The sequence below is a fragment of the Cryptomeria japonica genome, chromosome 8 (assembly GCF_030272615.1).
Source record: "Cryptomeria japonica chromosome 8, Sugi_1.0, whole genome shotgun sequence".
NCBI lineage: Eukaryota > Viridiplantae > Streptophyta > Pinopsida > Cupressales > Cupressaceae > Cryptomeria > Cryptomeria japonica.
In genome coordinates, this window is record NC_081412.1 from 13,077,538 (window position 1) to 13,097,839 (window position 20,302).

The 20,302-nt window shown below is 29.5% G+C and overlaps 1 protein-coding gene across 1 annotated transcript; it reads left to right on the plus strand.

Annotated features, from left to right (window-relative positions):
* The first annotated feature begins 10,268 nt into the window (after window positions 1–10,268).
* Window positions 10,269–20,048, plus strand: LOC131048782 (tryptophan decarboxylase 2). The gene is made up of 14 exons (XM_059210122.1): window positions 10,269–10,427; window positions 10,541–10,613; window positions 10,803–11,036; window positions 11,229–11,389; window positions 11,648–11,788; window positions 11,917–12,141; window positions 12,472–12,528; window positions 12,800–12,864; window positions 13,270–13,393; window positions 13,644–13,781; window positions 13,974–14,107; window positions 19,009–19,289; window positions 19,486–19,502; window positions 19,668–20,048. Exons 1-14 carry the CDS (start codon window positions 10,269–10,271, stop codon window positions 20,046–20,048), a joined length of 2,190 nt encoding a protein of 729 aa, XP_059066105.1.
* The last annotated feature ends 254 nt before the right edge of the window (window positions 20,049–20,302 follow it).

Here is a 20,302-nt window from a genome sequence, read left to right on the forward strand (position 1 = left end):
ATTTTAATAAAAACAAGAACATGAAAAGTCGAACTTCAAATTATGTTCACAAATAACTAATTAAATTTGCTTTATGTTGGATAAATTCTTCTTTTTATAATATTTTTTGTTGTAAATAAAAGCATTATTAAATAACTATTATATAAATTAAATTAAATATTTTAAATATACACAATCAAAAATATATAAATTAATTTATTAGTAATAAATAATTTATATAATAATCATTTTAGAAAAATTGGAAAAATAATATATGAAATGAATTACAAATATTTAAGGTGAGAAAATAAATTAAAAATATAAAAAGGAAAGCTTCTAATTTTATTTAAATGGAAATAGATGTGTATAAATAGATACAAGGTTAAATTTCAAAACCCTCTGAACTTATCATAAATTAAGATCAATAAAAATATTAATATACATAATTAGTTTTTTAAATCACTTTTGAATTTATTTGTGATTGTATATTAAAACACCAACATATTTTATATAATAAAATATATTAATATTTTTAAAAAATTTAATAAATCAATAGATACATATGTAATAAATAATAAATAAAGATAATAATTAGGATATTAAAGTCGTTAAGTTTTTAGAATCATAATTAAAATATATATATTAAGAATCATTTACAACATCTAACAGTTGTGAATTTAATGAATTCCCATTATCACGATCATCTCTTGTTGGTAAAATTCGAGGAGCCATAACCTATCCCAACATTAAAAATAATACACAAATTTATTAGAAATCATAAATATAACATTTATCTTTTTCATATTTAAAATTTCTATAATCAAATTAAAATTAATGTACTTAATAAATGTGTACTTTTTAAAAATCTTTTAAATATAATTACCTCAAATCTTTTATCTTTGACTACAAGATTTTCAAAATGTTGAGCAAGAGAAATCTGATATCTGATATATGTCTAAGCTGTGAAATTCCATAAAGACGTAATACCATCCATAACTTTAATGACCTACATAAAACATACAAGACACATTATCAAAAATAAATAAAAAATCATATAAATTTCACTACAATATATAATTTTTTATTTAATTATAATATATATTTCTAACAAGATTTTTGTAATATATAAATATTTATTATAGCTTGTATATTTATAAAATTATCTAAATTAAAATTTGTCAAATTCATTTAATTTAAAATAAATTTATTTAAATACATATTATTTAAAAAATATTATTATAATATTTACTAGAATTTTTTTTAAAAGTCTAAATTAAATAATAATTTTCATTATATTTATACATCTTTATAATTTTAAATATAAAAATAATTATAAAATATCTCTATATTTTATGGTTTTTGTAATGTTATGAATATAAACAATTATAATATATCGTTTGAATTCAATTACATAAAATAGACTTACCTAAATCGACTTCCAAGTGGTATTTACCAATCTTTATGATCTATCACTTGTTTGGATTGTGATACCTACAAATAAAATACAACTTTAATATATATTTAAATTATTATTTCAAATTTAATAAGTCCATCAAATGTTTTGCTAGATTATTGTTTTCCAAATTTATATATTTTTTATTAAAATAATAAATTAAATTAAATTCATATAACAAATAAATTCTGGATTCATTCACAATGCTTCAACCAAAACTTTTGAATCCTGAATTCAAACATATAATTCATGTAAATTAGTAAGTATATTAAATAATTATGACTTAAATCTATATAGAATATCCATACCAGACATAGACAATATAATATAATACATAAAATTAAGAATATCCACCAATACCATAATTTCTTCTTTATCAATGAAATATGCATATTTTAAAGTAAATCTATGTAAAAATACCTATTAAATTAAAATTTTCAATAATTTATTCAAAACATATTTTAAAATTATTTTATTTACTTAATAAATTTTATGAGTTAAAATGCAAACAATAATTATAATAATACAACATTTAAAATACAAAATTAAAAAAAAAAAAATTATATGAAAAATCTTACCTGGGTGTATAGAGCAATCAAAATTAGTAAAAAATACATAAGAACTATATAAATAACATTGTAACACACATGAAATCTGACACAAACAGTACACAACACATGACCTGCCTTAATTACACACATGCGATCTGATAATGACATAAACAGTACTGAATACATTACCATTATTTTGAAATAGTCATCCTTCTGATAATGACATAAACAGTACTGAGTAGATTACCATTATTTTGAAATAGTCATCCTAAAACATTATTGGTAAAAGACAACTATTTTCTCCTTAAAAAATAGATGAAATGCGAATATGCGTGATTAGATCTTGGTCGAGGCGCCACAATAAAGCAAAGAAAATCAACGTACATGCAATAGAATATGGCTCATTTTATGTCGGAATCTATCAACGTGCAAATCTTTCAACTTGCAATCTATCTTGGCATGTTAGGAAGATCAACGCGATCAACGTGAAAAAAGTTTGGGCCTTTTCCATAAATTTTTAATATAAAATGATTGGTATAATATGAAAAGAAATAAATCGAATTAGGAATGTTAAATTAATAGGGTTATTAAATGCAATTAATAGCAAGAGAGTAAATAGAAAGTAATTAAGATTATTTAATAGTAGGTACAGTTTGGTGGTATTAGATTGTAAATTATCACTTTTAAATTATAAAATGACTTTTTAAAATGAGATTTAATTTTGTAATAATTTTGTAGAAAGTGAATTGAACTATGTTTTGATCTATAGTGAATTTGTGGTTTGGAGTCAATCCGGTTCAATTTCATAGCATAATTTGAACTCTTCACATGAATTTGAACTATACTACATGAAATTGATCTAAGAAGCTTGGGCCTACACTTATATGATGACCTCTTAAGTGCACTGTTGATAATACAATTGATTTGAATTTTGAAGGTTTAATTTTTTTTTAAATAAAAAATAAAAAATCATAGAATCAATAATATATTATGATAAATTTTATTTGAATATATTTTCTTTTCTATAATTTTGATAATAGTTTGTGCACGCTTCTCTCACACATTAGTGTAAGAATGATATATATTATCTCAGCTTCCTTTCATTTAATATCAAGGTTTGAACTCAAGTTCTATGTGGTAGGAAAAAAAAAATTAAACTAATCTTGGTAAATGAGTGGGAGCATGTGTAGATATTTATTTTAAAGAAGATGACAAGTAAATTTAGAATAGAAATGAAATATTTTAATGGCATGAAATTTGAGCTTTTAGAAGCTTGAAATAGAAAAATTAGTCATACTTTAGGATTTGTGGAATATGATCTCTAAATCTAAAATTGTGTTCATGTCATTGAAATAATGGATTGTGTTGGATAGGAAGGTGATAAGTCTAATAAGACTTTGCTTGACTAGTTTATGGCTCTTCATTGTTTTGGGAGAACTCATTGTGTAAATTCTCTAGATAATGTTGGAGAATGTGTAGGACGTCAAATCTCTAGTAAACAAGCTTTTTTGGGGGAAAAAATTGTACACTATGAGTATATGTGAGGATAAGTCTATTGCCAAGAAATTCAATACATCCAACATGATCATGAACTAATTGCAGGCATTGTGTGTGAAAATAGATGATGAATATTAATGTATGACCTTGTTATGGCTTTTTGAAGACTTATGGGACAACATGGTGATGGCTATTAGAAGTAATAATTCAAAACTTGTGCTTAATATGTCATGGATGATTTCCTCCTAGAGGAGATGAGGTGAAAATATTTTGAAATTTTCATGGAAGCTTTGACTATTAATGGATAGTCAAACAATAAAACCAAAATGAAGAATTAAAAAGAAAATGTATTATGGGAGATCTGAGTCTCTGATAAAAAAACCAAAGTGAAATGTTTCATTAGGTAAAGGGGATTTTTTAAAGGAGCCCAACCTTTTTACAAAAGATTCAAATAGATGAGACTGACAACACTTAACGATTGGACAACAACACAAATATAACAAAATTGCCAAGATCAATAACATAAAATAACTAAATAATATCATAACTAGACCTAACGATTCTCATAACCTTGATGTGGGTGTGGCATTGAGAAGCATATCTCAAAAGACTTTTCTTCCTTAATGAGGCGAACACCACTTATAAGTATTGAAAATATAAAGACTCAAACATTTTTAGATGACTACTTGGTGTTCTAGTAAACATTTAAAGATCGAAGTTAGTGTTGGAAGTTAATATTGTCATTGTCTCAGCTTATTATATATATTCCATAAAAAAGATGTGATTAAAAATTTAATCCAAATTTCTATCTATTTATATAAGGTTTGGCTATGTCTTCTCGTAGTAATTCCTGAACTACCCTTCATCACTGTAAATTTATTTTATTAATGCATTATTCAATTAAAAACTGTTTGGCTACTTTTTGTTATTAATGCATTATTCAAGTTTGGCTACTTTTGTTATTAATGCATTATTCAATTAAAATTGTTTGTCTACTTTTGTTATTAATGCATTATTCAAGTTTGGCTACTTTTGTTATTAATGCATTATTCAATTAAAATTGTTTGTTTACTTTTGTTATTAATGCATTATTCAAGTTTGGCTACTTTTGTTATTAATGCATTATTCAAGTTTGGCTACTTTTGTTATTAATTGGTAGGTGCATTGCATGGGAAGCATCGATAGACGTTGAAATTGTCCAGGAATTAACTATCGTGCATTTATACTTTCTGTCACCACCATCTGTCTGCTACTCTGTAATGTTTAAAGCTTAGTTCACTATAAAAAACTATTATACCCTTGGCTCTTCAAGAGTAGGCAGACCAGAACAATAATAAACAAATGCTCTCAAGTCTAGTATATCGATTTTGAGCGATTTTCTCATGAAAAACCTTCAAGGCTCCATTTTAATGGGGTATTAAATTGAGGCTCCATTTTAATGGGGTATTAAATTGAATGGTTGGGCCATGAAAACATACAGAAATTGAATATATATATTGTGTATATGTGGGACATATCAAAACACATGGTAGTATTTTAAATATGTATTGCATTTTTAATTGCATTATTTTCTATGTCGTTTGGTACGTGCCAAATTGTCAACCTTTTGTGCATTACATGGAAAGCATGGACAGACATTGAAATTGTTCAGGCGTTAACTGGTGTCACCAACAGCTGTGTCTGCTAATGTTTAAAGCTTAGTTCAGTATAAAATACTATTATAAACTGCTACCACCCTTGCCTTTTGAATAGTCACGGGCCAAAACAATAATAAACATGCTCGCAAATCTAATATATCTATTTTGATCCATTTTTTTTATTTCTCATGAGAATCCTCAAGGCTCCATTTTTTTCTCACTAACAAATCTGCTCGCAAATCTACTATATCTGTTTTGACCTAACAAACCTGCTCGCAAATCTACTATATCTGTTTTGACCTAACAAACGTGCTCGCAAATCTTCTATATCTGTTTTCACCTATTTTTTTTAATTTCTCATGAAAATCCTGAAGGATCCATTATTTTTCTCCTTTATTTTGAGCCATTTTTTATTTTCCTCATGAAAATCTTTGAAGGTTCCATTTTTTTCTCCTATACTGAGATACGTTATCTTACTCCAAATAAGTTCAGGTATAGAAATATGGGATATTAAATTGAATGGTTGAGGCATTGAATAATACTGACAGATGTAGTAGGTTTGACCACTTCTAGCTCAAAGCTTTGAAGTAACATTGAACCTGGTCTCTGGGTTGTTGATTCTCAATGTTTAAAAATATATGGGATATTAAATTAAATAGGTATTGTTTTTAATGTGAAGATATTAGTTTTAATTAAAAGATTTATGGATCTCATTTTTGTGTTTTATTGATCATTTCTTGTTATAATGATGAAAATTATAAATGGTTTTTTAATGTTGGGTTCACTTTAATTAGAGTGTATTTAATTTATAATTACAATTGTATAAGTGGTATGTTCTTGTGTGAAAGTTTGTCTCATGACATTACATTATCTTTCATTATCACTCATCTTCATATATTGGTTCTAATTCTTTGATCTCCCATTGTGAGCTAGTGTAGTGCATATTTGTGTAGATTTTATGCTATGTTTTTATATTTAATGTAAGGACCTCCATAATTTCAATTTAGTATAATTCACCAAATACACATAATCAAGCTTAAATTAATGACACGTGTTCAATACACAAAATCAGAGACACCACGAGTGAGAATATTGTCAGAGCACGCATCCACCCTATCAAGAAGTATTTACACCAACATGAGATGAAGAAGACCCGACCCAACATGAGTAAGACTAGCAATGTAAATCTGGTAGGAGTAATGGAATTTGTGCAACATGATATATCTACATTCTGATGCTAATGTAATGGTATCACAGACACACAAAATGCATATAGCATACATATGAGTACATGAGAAACAATTTATTTGCTTAACTATCTAGAAATATTTTGAGATCTTAGTTTCATCACATGTATTCCAAGAGACATGAACATAACATGAATTCATTTCAAAAATAGAGAAAAAACAAGAAGGCTTCCATGCTTTTCTAATTGATGATTTATACAAACATGAAGATTAGGTCACTCACACCATCCCATAGATGTCAATTTAGTTCATAAAATTATATATAAAAAAAAGCATATCACAACTAGTAACTCCAACAACTATATTCATCACATCATTTTTTCAATCATATAGATCAAGTTCTTTTTCTTTCATTAATTTGAAATTGACTTGAATGTATTTTAAGGCAAGATCTAGGGTCAATGATGAAGAATTTACATGAAACAACAAAAACAACAAGCTACGGATGTGGAATGCAAACACATGGCTAAGTTTGAGAAAAAAGAAATAGAAGAGCACATGTGACAACAAGTTCAGCCTAAAAGTGTGGGACCGTGTGACAATTTGCATCCTAGTCCCTGATGTCAGATGTAGATAGATTGGAATCTTTTGGAATCAAGATGTCGCATAGAATCTATTAATGAATCAAAATGTAGTTTTTGATGGTTTCTCCTAGTTGTAGGGCTAGCATGCCCTCTCATTAAATCATTTTGTTTCATCTTCTAACCCTCTCATCAAGTTAATCAATCAACTAGTAATTTTTTTTTGCCCACCTAATCCTCCTCTTCATTTTTGGTGTGACTCTTATTATGAAGGAATTAAAAACTTAGTGGAAAAGTTTCTTGTGGTGGATCAATCCATAACTATTTTCACTTCCACCACCTATGCTCATATCCTAATGGATTGGGATTTGTCTAATCCTCTCCACAGGGGCTTCATTGGCTAGGCAATATTATATCGCATGCTTTCGTATTGGAGAATTTAATATCCTAAAAATCAAAAACAATATATTGCCTATTTGGTGAAAATAGGGGGGGTTTTAATTCAATCTATGAAAAAATACAATATTTGGTGAAAAGAGGGAGGTTTTTAATTTGGGTTGTGTATTGGGAGGGGGTGACAAAAAATGAGTTTAGGGCAATTTTTTTTGAAAATAGGGGGATTCTTTAGTATACCATGAACATACATGCTATAATCCAAGTTCACTAAGTGAAGCCCCCGTGATCCTCTCCTCGTTGAGATTATTTTTCAAGCTACTTATCAATGTTGGAGTTATATTTTTTAATACACAAGGCATCTCCTTCCAATGTAGATGGTATTTTTCTATGAGGCATTTGGTAATTGATTACATATGCTTAAAGGTCTAACATTTTTCCAATTGGTTAATTATCCACATGAACACCTTACTATGGATGTGATCAATGATTTTCCTTCTTTGAATTCTTTTGAACCTCTTATTATTAATAGGGAGGTGGTCCCTTATCTACTTGTGTTGCCTATTGCTCATCCTCCTTTGGATCCCATCCTATTTTTTGTGGGCGGTCTTAGTGTGCCTCCACCAATTTGTGTGGTAGCCACTCAGTAGTGGTCTTCCTTGGTTAGGAATTCCATTCCTTATGTGCCACCTCTGATTAGGGCCTCAAAGAGGGTTTCCTCCCCCTTATGCTTTATTTTAGTAGATGTGGATAATTAGGTTTCTTGGACAATTGTCCAATTAAGGAAGAAAGATATTTTGAGATATACTTCTCAATCCCACATGTTCATTTCATGAACCAATTTTTAGATTACAAGACTTATAAGATCAATTTCATGTAGCATAGTTCAAATTTATGTGAAGAGTTCAAATTTGTGTTATAAAATTGAGCTACATTGACTTCAAACCACAATTTCACCTTAAATCAAAACATGATTCAATTCACTTGCTTCAAAATCATTACAAAGTTAGTAACATTTTAAATCATAAAATGATAATTTATAGTCTAATACCACCAAACTATATCCACACCTAAATGACCTTAACCCTTCTTTTATCATTTTGGAAAAAAAACAAACTACTTTCAATCTACTCTCTAAACTATTAATTGCTAATAATGGCATTTAATACCCTATTCATTTAATATTCCTCGGTTTTTCACATTAAACGAATCGTTCTATACCAGACAATTATGGAAAAGGCCCAAACTTCATTCCATGTTGATCACGTTGACCTTCCTAACATGCCAACATAGATTGCAAGTTCATTTTCTTTGATTTTCTGTGGCGTCTCGAAGGAAGATCTAGGCATGCATATTCGCATATTCATCTATTTTTTAAAGAGAAAATAGTTGTCTTCTACCAATAATGTTTTAGGCTGACTATTTCAAAATAAGCATTTGACATCTTGTGGGATTAAAATGGTAATCTATTCAGTACTGTTTATGTTATTATTAGATCGCATGTGGGTAATTAAGGCAGGTCATGTGTTGTGTACTGCTTATACGTCAGATCTCATGTGTGTTACAATGGTATTTATAGATGCAATTGAATGCACAAATCGCAGAGTTCATATGTTTTAGGCAGCTCTTGCTTTCCTTCCTGCCATCTTCTCTGTTGCTGCTGCGTTGGCTTTTTGGCCCAGCTCTCTCTCTCTCTAATAGGGTGAGACTTCTACCATTCAGATACAGCAGAAAAAGAACTTAAGTTTGCATATTAGTTTTTTTGGCACTAAGATTATTCTATTTTATGCTTCTCTGAAATGATTCTGCGAGCTAGCCATTTTATTATATGGTATTTTCATCTAAGTTATATGATTTCTTGTTGTTTTTTGGGGTTTGATTGTGTCTAATTTTTTGATTTAACGTTTCAGATCGTGCTCTGTACTGATCCATCATCAAAACGTTGAGGATCACAGAGTTTTCTTAGTGTTAGAGAGCATCAACGTTTTTAATTTTTGAGCTCTCTATCATTCTGATGATAGATCAGAGAATCTGATCGAAAACATTGATAAAAATTATAGACAATAAAATTTAGAAAAGTAACAGAAAATATTACGAATTGTAGAAAACATATATGATGTTCATTTTGATCCCTTTTGTGGTGCTAATATTTAGACAATGGTCATGGCCAGATTTTGAGCTATTACATAGGCATACGGTTCATAACAACTATCTTAATATCCAGATTTGAAATGAAAATATTAAAATTTGAAGGTTATATGATTTGGTAGTCACTTTTTTAAAGAGAGACTGAAGGAAATAGTCCATGTTCTCAAAGGGTTTTCTAAGTTTATGTTTCTCTCCAACTATAGATCTCACTCACTACCTTGTCATTGCAGATGTTAATGATTTTATTTAATAGATTGCAATATCCTCTCTCTGTGTTTGTGTAGATGGAGACCACTGTTTTGTTGGGAGCTGAACAGAGAAATGGCAAGGTTTTGTTGGGAGCTGAACAGAGAAATGGCAAGGATTTATCAAGAGTTGGGCATATGAATGGCAATGGTTCATCAAGAGTTGGGTACGTGAATGGCAATGATTTATTAAGAATTGGATCTGTGAATGGCAATGATTTATCAAGAATTGGGCATGTCAATGGCAAGAGTGGTCCCTATGATCTGCTGCACAATGCTTATATGAATGGCAAGGACCCTATCAATACAAATAGTTTGCCAAGTTTAAGCAATGATAATATGGTTGACAAGGATGAGTGCAATGGTCATATAAATCACAAGGTTTTTCCAAGCAATGGTTATACAAATGATAAGGATTTTCTAAGCTGTAAGGATTTTCCAAGTAATGGTTATATTAGTGCGAATGATTTACCAAGCAATGGCCATGCTACTGCAGAAAAGTTACTAAATGATTTTATGAATTTCAAGAATGGATGCAATGGGCATGTTAACAGTGATAATATGTTAAGCAATGGTCATACGAATGGCAATGGTAATATGAAAGGAGAGAATGACTGCAATGGCTCAAGTAGTCAAAATTATCTGAGCAAGCCATTAGACATTGAAGAGTTCAGAAAACATGCTCATACAATGGTGGACTTTATTGCCGATTACTACAATAAAGTAGAGAGCTTCCCAGTTCTCAGCCAAGTCAATGTACGTGTTTGATAGAAGGTTTTCAGAAAGTTAAAAATTATATAGATATATTGATATTAATAATGTATTTATTTTATTTTCGATTGTTGTTTTAAAATTTAATTTGCTTGCAGCCTGGATATTTAAGCTCTTGGATCCCTGATTGCGCTCCACAAAATCCTGATTCTGTAGAAAACCTTCTTACTGGTAAGACATGAAATGACTCTAGCCTGATTGGTCTTAAGATAATAAGATTTTAATAGAAATTTTGGTTGATGATATCAGCTTAAATGGATTTTGAAACACAATTTAATGAGCATTACTGCATACCTCATTACTATATTAGTTATTATGAGTCATGGTGATGATCAATTTCTTTGTTTTGGAGTTATGCAGATGTGAAAGAGAAGATGATACCTGCATTGACACACTGGCAAAGTCCCAATTTTTATGCATACTTCCCTGCAGGGTTGAGCACTGCATCATTTCTAGGGGAGATGTTGAGTAGTGGGTTTGCTATTGTCAATCTGCATTGGATGACATCTCCTGCTGCCACTGAACTTGAAACCATAGTCTGTGATTGGCTTGGAAAAATTGTCAACCTTCCTGATTCTTTTCTCTCATGTTCTGGTATATATATTACACCTGATTATAGTTTGGTTTTATTAGTATCCTCACAGTTACTCTATGTATTCTATCTAATTAAATTTATGTTCAAATCTTAAATTAATCTTCTGAACACTTACATAAAGTAATTAAACTTGGTCTTTATAAAGAATTTTGAGCACTTATATTAAAAGAATATTTGAAATATAGATAAAGGTGGTGGTGGGGTTATTCAAGGATCAGCAAGTGAGGCAGTTTTGGTATCATTATTAGCTGCAAGGAACAAGGCTCTAAAGAAATTTGGTGTAGATTCAGCTGACAAGCTTGTAGTTTATGTATCAGACCAGACACATTGTTCAATTGAAAAAGCCTGCAAAGTAAGGACTTCCTTACATCCTCTTCGTGTAGATTTTATATTTTAATTTTAAGGAAGGATTAAGAAAATTTAACTTTCTCTAAGTATAGCATTTATATTTTAATTTTAACAAGTGATTTATAAAAAAAAAATGAAGTTAAGCATAAAAGGCATAATTATGAGGAGGATATTCTTCCAAAATCTCCTAAATTTGCGTTAGTTTTATTAAAATATTATATAAATATCTTCTAATCTTTTTTTTTTTTAAATTGTACACTAGATTGCAGGAATATGTGTAAATAATGTTAGAGTGATAGCAACAAGTCGTTCCACAAACTATGGGCTTTCTCCAGAAAATGTCCGTGATTGCATATTGAAAGATATTAGTGTTGGTTTACATCCAACATTTTTATGTGCTACAGTATGTGAATTACATAAATTTATATAATAATTTCAAATTATAAAATTTGATTTCAATTCTCTCCATTTAAATTTGTAGATAATTCTATTAAAAGTTTAAATATTGAATAGGATAGTTTATGGTTTCAGATTGGAACAACATCATCAACAAGTGTGGATCCTATACAAGGACTATCTAAAATAGCTCGCGAACACAACATATGGTTGCATGTAGATGGTGCTTATGGTGGTGCTGCTTGCATTTGCCCTGAATATCAACATTATCTTGTGGGAATAGATGATGCAGACTCCTTTGTCATGAATCCTCATAAATGGCTTTTTACTAACTTTGATTGCTCTGTACTTTGGGTAAAGGTGAGATATTTCATATAAATTAATTCTTGTATTTAAAAAATTATATTTTTTATAATATTGTTTGTATTTTAATCCATAAAATTTATTAAGTAAATAAAATAATTTTTCAATAATTTAATTAAAAAATTGAATTAATTGACATTTTTACTTAGATTTATTTTAAAATGTGTATGTTTCATTAGTAAAGAAGCAATTATGTTATTGGTTGACATTCCTAACTTTATGTATTATATTATATTATCTATGTATGGTATGGATATTCTATATAGATTTAAGTCATAATTATTTTATAAACTTACTAATTTACATGAATTTTATGTTTGAATTTAGGATTCAAAAGTTTTGGTTGAAGCATTGTCAATGAATCCAGAATATTTGAAAAACAAGGTTAGTATTGTTTTAATCTATTATATAAATGTAGACATGATGATATGAAAGATTACAATATCAAACCAATTTTTAAATCAATACATTTTATTTTATATGTAACAGTTACAACGTTATATATGTATATGTATATGTATATGTATATATTTATGTATGTATGTTTGTATGTATGTATGTATGTATGTATGTATGTATGTATGTATATGTATATTTTTAGAATCCATCTAAAATAATATTTGAAATATATATTAAATTTGTATTTTATTTGCAGGTATCGCAATCCAAACAAGTGATAGATTATAAAGATTGGCAAATACCACTTGGAAGTCGATTTAGGTAAGTCCATTTTAAATAATCAAATTCAAATGATATGTTATAATTAATTATATTTATAAAATTATAAAAAACATAAAATGTATAGATATTTCATAATAATTTTTATATTAAAAATAATAAATAATAATGTATACATATAATGAAAAATATTATATGATTTAGATTTTTTTAAATATTTCTAGTAAATATTATAATAATATTTTTAAATACTATGTACTTAAATAAATTTATTTTAAATAAAATGAATTTGACAAATCTTAACTTAGATAATTTTTAAAAATAGAAGTTATAATAAATATTTATATAAAAAATAAATCTTGTAAAATATATATAAGAATAATAAATTATTAAATAATATGTACTTAAATATATTTTTTGATAATGTGTCTTGTATGTTTTATGCAGATCATTAAAGTTATGGATGGTTTTACGTCTTTATGGAATTTCACAACTTCAGTCATATATCAGATATCAAATTTCCCTTGCTCAACATTTTGAAAATCTTGTAATCAAAGATAAAAGATTTGAGGTAATTATATTTAAAAGATTTTTAAAAGATATGCATTTATTAGGTACATTGATTTTAATTTAATAATAGAATTTTTAAATAAATATATTTAAAATAATTTTATTAAATTATAAAATTATTTTAAAACATTTATTATTACTCTAATTGTAATTAAATATAAGAAGAAAAGGTCTCTTTATAAATTGAAAAAGATAAATGTTATATTTATGATTTCTAATAGATTTGTGTATCTTTTTTAATGTTGGGATAGGTTATGGCTCCTCGTACTTTTGCATTGGTTTGTTTTCGAATTTTACCTACAGAAGATGATCGTGATAATGGACATTCATTAAATTCACAATTGTTGGATGTTGTAAATGAGAGCGGACATATGTATTTATCACATACGGTATTCTTCTTTAAAACTATCTTATTTTACAATTTTTAGAAGTTACCTTCATATATTTTTTAAAATTATAAATTGCAAAAAACTTAATAATTCTAATATGTTAATTATTATCTTTATTTATTATTTATTACATATTTATTTATTGATTAATAAAAAATATTTTTTATTAATTCATTTTATGTCATATTTCAGGTCTTATCAGGAAAATATACGTTACGCTTTTGTGTGAATAGCGTATTTACAAAAGTACATCATGTGGATGCTGCATGGAAACTTCTTCAAAGCACAACATTAGTTTTACTAAAACAGAGACTTAATTGTTACAAGTAATTTTTTGATAGTTGCATTATAATAACTTGGAATTCCTAGTCATTAGGTTTTAAACTTAATTATTTTGTTTAGAAAAGTAGATGTTTATTAGTGTTTTCTAATCAAATTTTGCATCAAGAATTAAATGCTCTAAATTTTTAATCTAATATCATGCTTCAATTTGTGTTTATGTTCTCAGTTAAAGAAGGGGCACAAAGAATGTGATATACAACAAGCATCTAGAAGAGATTAAACACCAATGTTTGCAGCTTCATGAAGAGGAGATTCAATGTTTTAAGAAAATCCAAATATTATTCACATTTGAAGTACAATTTGTGTTATGCTACTATGCTTCAAGAGTTTCTATTGGTTCAGTTGGTTGTATTAGTTCTTGTGATTATGTAGACAATGTTAGGATGTGTAAGATGGTTAATACTATGTTTTTGCTATTCTCACAACATCCATAGTGTTTTTCTCCTATTTTTCTATGTAATCTTCTTTTTGGACTATCATTTTCATTGTAATTCTTTTAGATTTGATCAATAAAAAAACTTTTTTTTTACTAAGTTTAATGAGTAAGTCAACATATTAACTATTTTTAAATATAAGTTTATTTGAAATTATGATTATGTCTTTGGTACTTAGATTGAGTGGACCCTTGACTTTCCATTGACTTATTGTTCCTATGAAAATAATATTTTTTGATTAAGAACAAAATATGAAAATGGACTCATAATTTTTGTGGAGAAATAAAGACATCATTCTTAAGCATGTAATTGGATTGGATAAATATTTTGAAGTAGACTATAATTTTTCATAAAGATGTGTTTTCTAAAGATTCAAATTAAAATGTTCATCGAATGACTTTTTCTTGTTAGAACATATAGATTAAGTGCATGCTCTATGAATTTAAATACAAACACATAAAAGGGGTTGCACAAACATGTGTAAAGTAAACCCATAATGTCTAGTAGGAAAAGACTAAGAATTTGAGAATTCAAATTGAAATTTCTTTTAAATTAGTTCCAATCCCAAGAGCCTCAATATAAAGTTATGTTGCTCAAGAATGACCCTTTTTATCAAAGTGATAATCTTGAGGTAGAGAGTGAATAAATGTAGATGCCCGTGTAAGAATAGTTGTAATGTTATATGTAACTGAATTAGTTAAAATGGGAAGATAATTGGGTATAATAAATCAGGAATTGATGAAGTCAAGATCAGGGGGGTCTTACTAAACTACTCAATCTTGCAATCTTAATATTCTATCTAAAACACTAGACGAAAATAAAATCTTAAATTCATCTTTATTTCGGTGTTCAAAAATAATTCTTACAATAAAATTACTTAAGAAGAATAAAATATATAAAGGATTTCATCAATAAATAATATTCATAAATTTTACAATGTTTCTAGGCACTTTATGGGCCTACAAGTATTTGAATATTCAAGCCTTCACATCTTTTTGACTCCATTCCTTTGTTGAAATCTGATGTTTTTCTTCATCCTATAGCTCTCATTCTATCCTTGAACACCAAAAATGCACCTAAAAATTCACCTTTCTCTTCTTCTATCTTTCTGCTCTTGACAAGATAATTGCCTACACTCTTCCTTATGCAATTCTTTAGAACAATCTACAATTTCTTTCTACAATCTTGATACCATTGATCTTTCTACTTCTTAACATCATTGAAGGCTTCATCATATGGATATTATAACCCTTTTGAGGCATCACAAATACACACCCATATCTGCTCTTTCATTTTCCTCCAATTATCTTTTGAAATCCCTCATTAAATGCTTCCAAAATATTGCCCCACCATATACAATAACTTTTTTCTATAGATTACTTTGGAAAATAAATAAAAATAAGAACCAAGTCATGCTCCTTTGGAAAATAAAGAGTCTTTAATTATTTTCTCAAAAATCATTTTCCCCTCCATTTTAGGCACATCTGATTTTTTAAATGAAGGCCAAATCTTGATAAAAATAATATTTTTCCCTTCAACACTCTAAAATGTCCTCTTAAAGCTCCAACCTACACAAAAAGTGAATAACTTGAACATTAAAAAAAATTAAATTAATTGTGATGCAAGATTGCTTATGAGCTCAGATGCTCCTGCAATAGACACACCAAGAAAGAAGTTTGTGTGCATAGCTCATAAATGAAGTTGAGTAGTAGGAATAATTGTTGAAAACTTTTAGATGCTGAGAGGGGGGTGAATCAACATATATTAAAACTTAATTCAATTATCATTCATTCTATTTACCACAGATGAAAAAATAAAGAACTAAAAAACCCAAAGAACTTGTACATGAACACCAAGATTTTACATAGAAAACCCAATAAGGAAAAAATCACAGCGAGAACTATCTCACTATATGGAATAATAGGTTATAATGTTTAGGCTTAAGGCCAAGGAGCTAACTAAAAGATACAAAATAATTGTAGAGACTGCAATTCACTTCTTCAAGGCAAGATACATTACATATGAAAGAGATATATCAGTAAGATTGAACTACAAGCAACCACATCAACTAGTATGCTGATTATAGTTTTCTATTAAAATAAATCTAAAACTCCCTTCATTACTACACCATTGTACTTGTGAACTTTTTAACAACTTTACAAAAATAATGTACAACTCATACCTCAATCTAAAAAATGATTTCATTCCTTTTATGCCATTCACAACCAAAGAAACATCAATTAGGTCAGCCTAATTGGATGTGACGTTTAGAATCAAAACAGTCAACCCAAAAACAATCTTCAATGCATTGCAAAGGCAAAATGAAATGTGTGAGGCATCACACCATGTCAGCACACCTTTTGGTCCATCCCAAATCATTCCCTATACATCTGCAGACTACCGTATAAAGTGCCATCAACTAAGGGTGTGAAGAGCCCTTAGCCTCAAGTTTGACCCCTAACAAAAATGGAGTAGGTGCATGCTTACAATCAGCCATGCAAAATATGGAGAGCATATCAAGTGCATACTTGGATTGTCCAAGGAAGATACCTGAAGATAACTGAGTGATCTCAATCCCCAAGAAGTAATGCAGAAGACCCAAGTTTGTCATCAGAAATCTATCATGTAGAAAAAAATTCACTATCTTGATGGTGGATGTGTGACCCCTCATGATCAACAAGTCATCAACATAGAGAACCAGAAATGTGAGAGTATCATCCTACTACAGAATGTATACATTGTTCGGATCATAATAGCATTGAGTGAAACCAACTGTCATAAGGAATGAGTCCATCTTGGCATACCAAGCTCGGGGAGCCTATTTGAGGCCATAGAGAGACTTTCAAATTTAACACATAAGTGAAGGGTCTTGAAAAAACCCTTGTGGCTGCTCCATGTAGATTTCCTCCTGAAGGTCACCATAAAAAATGTACTCTTCACATCCATCTGATGAACTTCCCAACAATGGGTTGTAGCTATAGCAAGGACAAGTCGGATGGAATTCATCTTAGCAACTGGAGAAAAAGTCTCAGACTAATCAACCCCTGGAACTTGAGAAAAACCTTTTGCTACCAAGTGAGCCTTATACTTATCAACTGAACCATCTTCTACACTTCACTAGGAGTCATGGCATCACCCATTAGTATGGAAGGTATAGAACATGGCTCTAATTAGGTGAAATCATCTTCTAAAGAAGCCATGTGGTGTGAAGCACCTGAGTCAATTATCCAAGAATTAGATTGTGAAGCAACAGAAACTAGGGCCTTATTCTTTCCTTTCCCCTTACTCTTATCCCTCTCCTTTGAAGATCCTTCTGATGAACTCTGTTTGATTGAATCAAGTACCTTGATATTATTCTTTTCAAGGAGATGTGAAAGGTGATCAATTTATTTCTTTAAACACTTATGTTCATCATGACCAGGCCTCTTACATTAAGAATACTTGGCCTTCTCCTTCTTAGGTTGTTCACCTTTTGATGAAGAGGTCAAATTAATTGCGTTTGAATTAGCATATTTTTGATCTTTCTTCTTCTCTCCTTGGTTCTTTTGTTTCTTATCTTGCTTACTATACCCTTTCTATTCTTTTGAGCCTTGATATACAACTAAGGCATGTGACATAGAGGGTTTTATTGTACCCATTTGAACCAATTTATCTTGTTCCCTAGTGAGTTCTGCAACAAAATCATCTAGAGAATGCATTTTTAATATGGTACCTATGGCACATTTTGTAGCATAGAATGTAGAAACAAACACTGAATAATTATGACCAATCTTAGAAAGAATACTCAAGATCAGTTTCTTATCATCTTTCTTAGTTCCACACTTTTCCAACTACAATCTTATAGACTTGAGTTTTATGAAGAAGTATTGTATAGTGTCAAAATTGGTTGGATTCAACCCTATGAGTTCATTCTCCAATTTATTACCTCTTAGCTCATCTTGCTTACCAAATAGGTTTTCCAAAGTGGTCCACACTACATTTGGTGTAGAGGCAGATTCAATGAGAAAAAGAAGATTAGGGGAGACTGACCTACACAAAGTACCAAAGGCTTCATCACATTTATTAAACCATTTAATCTTTTCTACAACATCCTGAGGTTCATTTTCAAGTGTCGATGTAACACGATGATATCCATGTCTTTTTAAATATATTATCATCTTAGATTTCCATTCAAAATAATGATATGGTGTTAAAAGAGGAACTGCATATGTATCCATGATAGTAGAAAGAAAGGTTGCAAAGATTCAAGAAGAGTGCAAGAAAGAACACAAGAGACACCCCCCTTTCCACTAGTATAAGAAATCACTTCCCCCCCAAATATTACAAGTTTGGCACTTTATAATTAGTCCATTTACAAGGCTTTTTATCAAATTAAAATGCTTCCTAAGGCTCCAATGGCCAAAAATAGAAAGTTTTAATACAAGTAAATTTGATACATGATCTGAAAAAAGATATGTAATATTCTTCATTGTGAAGGATAAGAATAATCTATTTGCGAATGCCATGGGAGATAACACGAAAATAATTGAGCCGCTCTCCTATGATGAATGGAAAGATAAGTCGAAGGCTTGGGCTATTCTCAAAATGGCCAAGATGACAGGGTATATGGAGAGAATTGTAGGGAAAAACCCTACTGTTACTATAATTTTCAAAAAGAATTGTAAAGATGGAAAAATTACCATAGGAGGAAGAAAGGTTGAAATTGACGAAGGGATGATCATGGAAGTTACTGGTATGTTGATGGGAGGCAAAATGTTTTACAAAGACAAGAAGCTCACATAAGCTGCTATCAAGCAATTCTCGAAGGAGAAATATGAGAAAACCAAGTTGGTGAAATCCGACAAAACCTACTACTTGCTGAAAGTGATAAAGAATGTATGGAGATGAATTATGTTTGTTGTCATGCAATATGTTACTCTTGATGGTAGATATTCTTGTGTCTACGGTTATCACTTTATGCTTCTAAATCATTTTTCCATAAAGATCTGGTGTCTATACCCTTCTATTTGTTTAGCTCCCTTAACACTCGCATTAAGGATTTAGGGCTAATCCGGATAGTAACCCTCCCATGCATGAAGGGTTAATGTTTCTTTTATACAATCATGTAAAGGCCTCCTTTGTGCAACATTCTATCAAAGAGATTTTGGATTTGGATGACGAGTCTGAGAACTTAGATGACAGTGAAGATGAGGGGTCTAATACTAAGTGGGAAGATGATGGTGATAGGTTTACCTCTGCTAAGGGTTCTAGCAAGGAGAAGGACAAAGATTTGGCTTCTAGGTCTAGAAATAAGAAAGCTAGAAAAGGGGTTAAAGGAAAAAGAAGTAAGGTCCAGGAGGAGGACAAATGGCTTGAAGATGATGAAGAGGATGACGAGGGGATGAAAACTGATAGTGATTATGTTACCCCATCATCAAAGAAGAAAAACAAGCAGAGCCCTGTCATCATCGAAATCAACCCAGATAAAGGGAATGATTTTATTAATGTTTAACCCAATCCTTAGGATCCCAATAAAATGATAGATGATGTTGAAGAAGATGGGAAGATGGTGAAGGAAGGTGATACTCTATCTCCTAATGCTATTGATGTTAATGTGGAGACCCTGAATAATTTCGCCCATGGGATCAACATTGATAGAAGAAACTCTCTTTTAACCATGTTGAATGCCACAAAGAGTGGGATGATGGAGTTCTCCAAGGTAATTGATTGGGTATATTTAGAGATGGATAGTTTGAAGAATAAGCT

Bases quoted from the DNA above. Each gene is read 5' to 3' on its own strand.
- LOC131048782 (XM_059210122.1), top strand. From the start codon at position 10,269: ATGAAAGGAGAGAATGACTGCAATGGCTCAAGTAGTCAAAATTATCTG. The intron at 10,614-10,802 runs GTAAGACATGAA...GGAGTTATGCAG, and splicing joins TGTAGAAAACCTTCTTACTG to ATGTGAAAGAGAAGATGATA. The intron at 14,108-19,008 runs GTAATTTTTTGA...ATCTGAAAAAAG, and splicing joins CAGAGACTTAATTGTTACAA to ATATGTAATATTCTTCATTG.